Source organism: Scylla paramamosain, chromosome 29, assembly GCF_035594125.1.
Source record: "Scylla paramamosain isolate STU-SP2022 chromosome 29, ASM3559412v1, whole genome shotgun sequence".
Taxonomy (NCBI): Eukaryota; Metazoa; Arthropoda; class Malacostraca; order Decapoda; family Portunidae; genus Scylla; species Scylla paramamosain.
In genome coordinates this window covers 12,649,380-12,654,379 of record NC_087179.1, presented here as the reverse complement: position 1 = coordinate 12,654,379, position 5,000 = coordinate 12,649,380, and the positions used below count along the sequence as shown (strand labels likewise).

At 45.2% G+C, this 5,000-nt stretch overlaps 1 protein-coding gene across 1 annotated transcript in view; it reads left to right on the top strand.

Moving 5' to 3' along the window:
- Positions 1–5,000, top strand: part of LOC135115635 (adenylate cyclase type 2-like) — a 92,372-nt gene that overhangs the window by 59,177 nt on the left and 28,195 nt on the right. Inside the window, exon 7 of the mRNA XM_064032560.1 lies at positions 1,348–1,475. Coding sequence (XP_063888630.1) covers positions 1,348–1,475 — 128 coding nt within the window. The remainder of the gene's footprint in view (positions 1–1,347; positions 1,476–5,000) is intronic.

Sequence of the window (5,000 nt, the reverse complement as noted above, 5' to 3'; positions counted from 1 at the left end):
GACGGGGAGGAGGAGAGGGAGGAGTTAAACGAATGAAGGAGGGGAGTGAGTGATGAAAGAAAGGTCAAAGAAGGGAAGGAGATAAGAGAAAGGAGGTGAATTTCGGAAGGGGAGAGAAAGAGAGGGAGAGGAGGGAGAGAGGGAGAGGTAGTTCATCTCTTGCTATAATGAGGTGAGTCTTCTGAGGGAGCCCTAGAGAGAGAGAGAGAGAGAGAGAGAGAGAGAGAGAGAGAGAGAGAGAGAGAGAGAGAGAGAGAGAGAGAGAGAGAGCAACAGGTGTTTCATTCACGTGTCTTTCATATTACTAGTTACAGTCTTCCTCCTCCTCCTCCTCCTCCTCCTCCTCCTCCTCCTCCTCCTCCTCCTCCTCCTCCTCCTCCTCTTCCTCTACTCCTCTGTTTCCTCATCCCCTTTCTCCTCATCTTCTTCCTCGTTCCTTCTCCTTCCTCTTCTTGTTTCTCTTCCATCCTCTTCCGTCCCTCCTTCCTTTATCAAGCTGTCCTCTCCTCTCCTGTCTTCCTAACTCCCTCCTCTTTCTCTCCCTCTCTCCCCTAATTTAACTGGCCCTTTGTGAGCTGCCCTCCTTCCTTCCTGCCTCTCTCTCTCTCTCTCTCTCTCTCTCTCTCTCTCTCTCTCTCTCTCTCTCTCTCTCTCTCTCTCTCTCTCTCTCTCTCTCTCTCTCCTTAAATTCACTCTTTCCTTCATTTCTTCCGTCCTTTCCTCCTTCGCTTTTACTTTTTCTTTCTTTGCAACGGGTGAAGGAGGCTGGCCAGTGGTATGAAAGTAAAGAATAGAAAAAAATAAATAAATAGATAAACTTAAGTTATAGTTTGCTTCCCTCCCTCCTTCCCCACCCACCCCCCAAAGAAATGTTATTTACTTTAATTCCAGAAGCGTTGTAATGCTCTATCGTATTTAATCCAGGTCTAACTTATGCTATTCTATTGTAGCTTTGAATTAGACACTGCGACTTATCATAGAGCAGCACGTCTTGTCCTGTTTGCCCTTCCGTGTCTCACTTCTGTTTGTCAGGTGGACTGGTGAAGCGTCCCTGCAGTCACGGATACGGGTGAAAAGTACAGGAAATGGATGCACACTAAAATCCCCGACGCTATTTCGCTTTATCGGTTTCGCTTTATCGGTCCTATTTATCATTCCCACCTGGCGCTCCTCCGCTTCCTTATAAGTCAGGCTGAATGTATGGGATAAGCTGAAGTGAAGCTGTAGCGTTAAGGCGTTGGGGTTTCTAGTGTGCGAGGATTTCTCTTCCCCTCACTGTAATCCATAAACAACCTTCCTCTCGACTGCTTGTTCTCTGACTCACTCCTTCGTCGCCCCCTTCGTCAGGAGAACCAGTGTTTGCGCATCAAGATCCTCGGGGACTGCTACTACTGTGTCTCTGGCCTGCCCGTGTCCCGCCCCAACCACGCCATCAACTGCGTCAAGATGGGCCTGGAGATGATCAGAACCATCAGGTGAGTCAGCTTTTGAACGTGATAGCAGCCAAGCATTTTCGCCCACTTTTCTAAATAATACCTGTTTTTTTTTTACTCACGTTTGTTCATAATGCCTAAAATTTTGACTCACGTCTCTAAATAATGCTTAAAAATTTGGCGCACTTTTCTACATAACGCCTAACGTTTTGACTCACGTCTTTACATAACGCCTAAAATCTTCGTCAAGTTCTCTCAGTACCAATAAAAATAAAAAGTTTGACTGACGTGTACAAATCCGCACGTGGAGACCAATCGAGCAGGCGGCGGGTGTGCGGTGGCGGAGCAGCGGTGAACTGTGACTGCCTGATTGAGAGGCCAATTAATCCATCAGTCAGTCACGGTGGCGCCACAGTTCGCGTCACAACACCTGGCGGCGGAAGCCTGGCGAGCAGGAAGCGTGGAGCATGACTGGCTCTTTCTCACCTGCTCCTCTGCCCACCTGATACAGAGATCTGAAGTACGAAAGCTGTGTTCGTAATGAAATTGTTGTACTTTGCCACATAATTATTTGGTATATGGAAAGAGTGTTCATATGTCGCTGAGTACTTTATTCACAGTTCCTTTTTTTTTATTGTTCCTGTTGGTTTTATTAAAATTTAAGAGTTCGTGTTTACTCTCGAGTGTTAGTTTGTTGAGTTTCCTCCAGCCGCATCCCTCATCGCTGCCTTGCCTCATTACTCGTGGAGTGCAGTGCCTGAGTGCCCCGGGCCGTGATGGACTCTAACTTAATAAGAGGCAATCAGCATATTGCCGCGTACGGATCTTCGAGTGAATTAAGCAAGACAAGGCGCACACCACAGCAGTATTAACAAGTGGGATGAACAAGCAGTATTAACCAAAAGTATTAACAAAGCATTATCCTCACCGGAAGATGAATAGTGAGATATTGTCTAACGTAATGTTGATTAGAGTAACACATTGCTCATTATCATTGACGCAGCGACGACAGTGAGGAAGTGGACTGAAGCGAGACACAAACTAATCTCCCTGAGAGCCTCATTAGCACAAAGGTGAGTCAGCTACAGCAGCGCCGCGGCGTGAGCTCAGATAATGAAGGAGGGGCAAAGTTTCCGCCGCGGATTGGACGGGAGGCGGAAGTAGAGTGGTGGTGGTGGTGGTGGTGGTGGTGGCGTGAGTCCTGGGCGGTGATGAGTCCTGTTAGCGGCGCCACGGACATGAACAGGCCATGCAAGGGGAAGTAGCGAGGAGTGGGTGTGTGTGGGCGAGTTGATGTGATGGACAGGACGTGAGGGGAGCGCCGTGTGGGACGTGGAGGTAAGGGGTGCAAGCTTAATTCTCTTTATTCATTCATTTACCTGTATATTCACTCAGTTTTATATACAGAGTAGTCAGATGAGGGATAAAGAAATCCTGAAAGACAAAAGGAAATTAAAGATAGCTTACATAACTCCCGCTCCTCACTGTTAGTCTCAAGTATTCATGTTAGTAGGAATGAATATCAGCGGAGTGGATCAGTCTGGTTCCTTAGCGTGGCAGTGGCGTGGCGACCTGTGGGGGGATGGAAGGTCGTGCCAGCGCTGAGAAATAAACCGAGATGTCTCAGTGACAATGCTGAGACGATACAACTGTACTGAGGCGGCGCTGGGAAAGGTTCTGTTATTGATTTACTCATTGTTGTAAGTCACTTCGGCAGTAGGATCACCATACAGCAGCGAGAGGGAAGGTATGTAGAGTGTTGGTCAGTAAACTACCCATATTTTTATCTCTCTGTTTGTCTATCTGTGTGTCTTTCTATCTATCTATCTATCAGGTGACGTGCATCATTCTCACTTAAGTGGTGACGACTCTGGCGGTGGTGGTGGTGGTGGGGGAGGGCCGATCAGGGAAGCTCCATAACATATTTACTACCCTTTGTGGTGCCTGCCAGTGGTGCCATTACCTTATTAGTGTCAACAGCCGTGATGGGTTTTGTACAGGCTTTAATCATTGTTCGGTACTGTTAGTGTTAATGGACGCCGCCCGGGAGGCAATAGGGTGCATGTGTTGTTGTCTTTTTTCGTGTTTCGTGGGCTTCGTGTCATAATTATGGTGTGAAACTCAGTGCATGGGGGTACTTTTGGCATGGGGTCACTCCTGCTCAATGGGTCGCGTGGCTAAATGAACAAACAAAAGATAGAAAATAGTGAATGTTTTTCTTTTTCTCTTTTTTTTTTTTTTTTTTTTTCTTGGTTCATGGGTTTTCGTGTGATGATTGTGGTGTCAGGTCGAGTACATGGGATAAGCTTCTTAAGGGTCACTCCTGCTGCTCAGTGGCTCAGAGAAGACTGGCAAGGGGATGCATACAGAGGTTGTGGATGCACCGAGTTTACAGTCATGCCGTTTAGTGTTATCAGTGACCCAGCAGTTTTCCAACACTCATGTTCTGAAACCCTTTAGATTATCGTGACTTATTTTTCAAGGGCGACAGAGGTTATAAGTCGAGTTGTGATGATGTTTGTTTTTTTCTCTTCAGTTGTGTAGAATTCTTGTTAAACAATCACTAAACTCATGGAAAGTACTCGTAAAGACTCCATTACCTCCCAATACTTAAAAGGAGTTGTGATAAGGCGCTAAAATGCTTAAGAGTCTGGTTCCAAGTTTCAGGAGTCATTTTTGTAATAGAACTGTTTATATATATATATATATATATATATATATATATATATATATATATATATATATATATATATATATATATATATATATATATATTGTCGTCATTTTTACTGCCATCACTGCTACGACTCATTATCACCACTAGCAACATCACCATCACCAGTAACAACGCCGCAAACAGCCAGCAATCATGAGGCACCTGACACACTGACTACTCCAACTAGCGACACTGAACAAGGGTAGGATCACTTCACTGTAATTTAAACTTCTGAACTCTTCTCCTTTAATCACTGGCACCTTCACTGCAATATGGAACAGTTCACAGCATCAGAAACAACATATGGTGTCTTTAGGAGAACCTACAAAACGGAAGGGCATAAAAAAAAAAGAAAAAAAGATTATGTAATTTCTAGACGTTATAATACTCGGAGATGGTTGTAGAAGAAGAAAAGATGTCTCACAGTGGATAGTGATTAGTGAAAGATGTGCCGAATAGGAGTGATGTGGTTAAGTGGTCATTTTATCACTCGTGTTGCCTTTGTGTCAGAGTTCATCCTATATAAAAGTAGATTAACTTTATGGATTGATATGACAGGCGGGAACATGTAGGCGGTTATGCTTCATACAGAGACTCCCACGTGTAGGCCTAATGACTTCTCCGACTTTTTGCAGCTTCCCTTATGCTGTTATGCTCTTAATATTCTTCAGGTCCGTGCCTAACAAGGGGACATACCAATTTAACTCACTCAGGTTCCTCATTCACGCTGGCTTGGCCCTTCACACGCCACTCGCAGCTAAACGTCCCTGATTGCGTGGCCTTCACCCTTGCGACTGCCACTTGGGAAAGAAAGGGAGAATCATCACGTTTTTTATTGGTTTATGAATTCG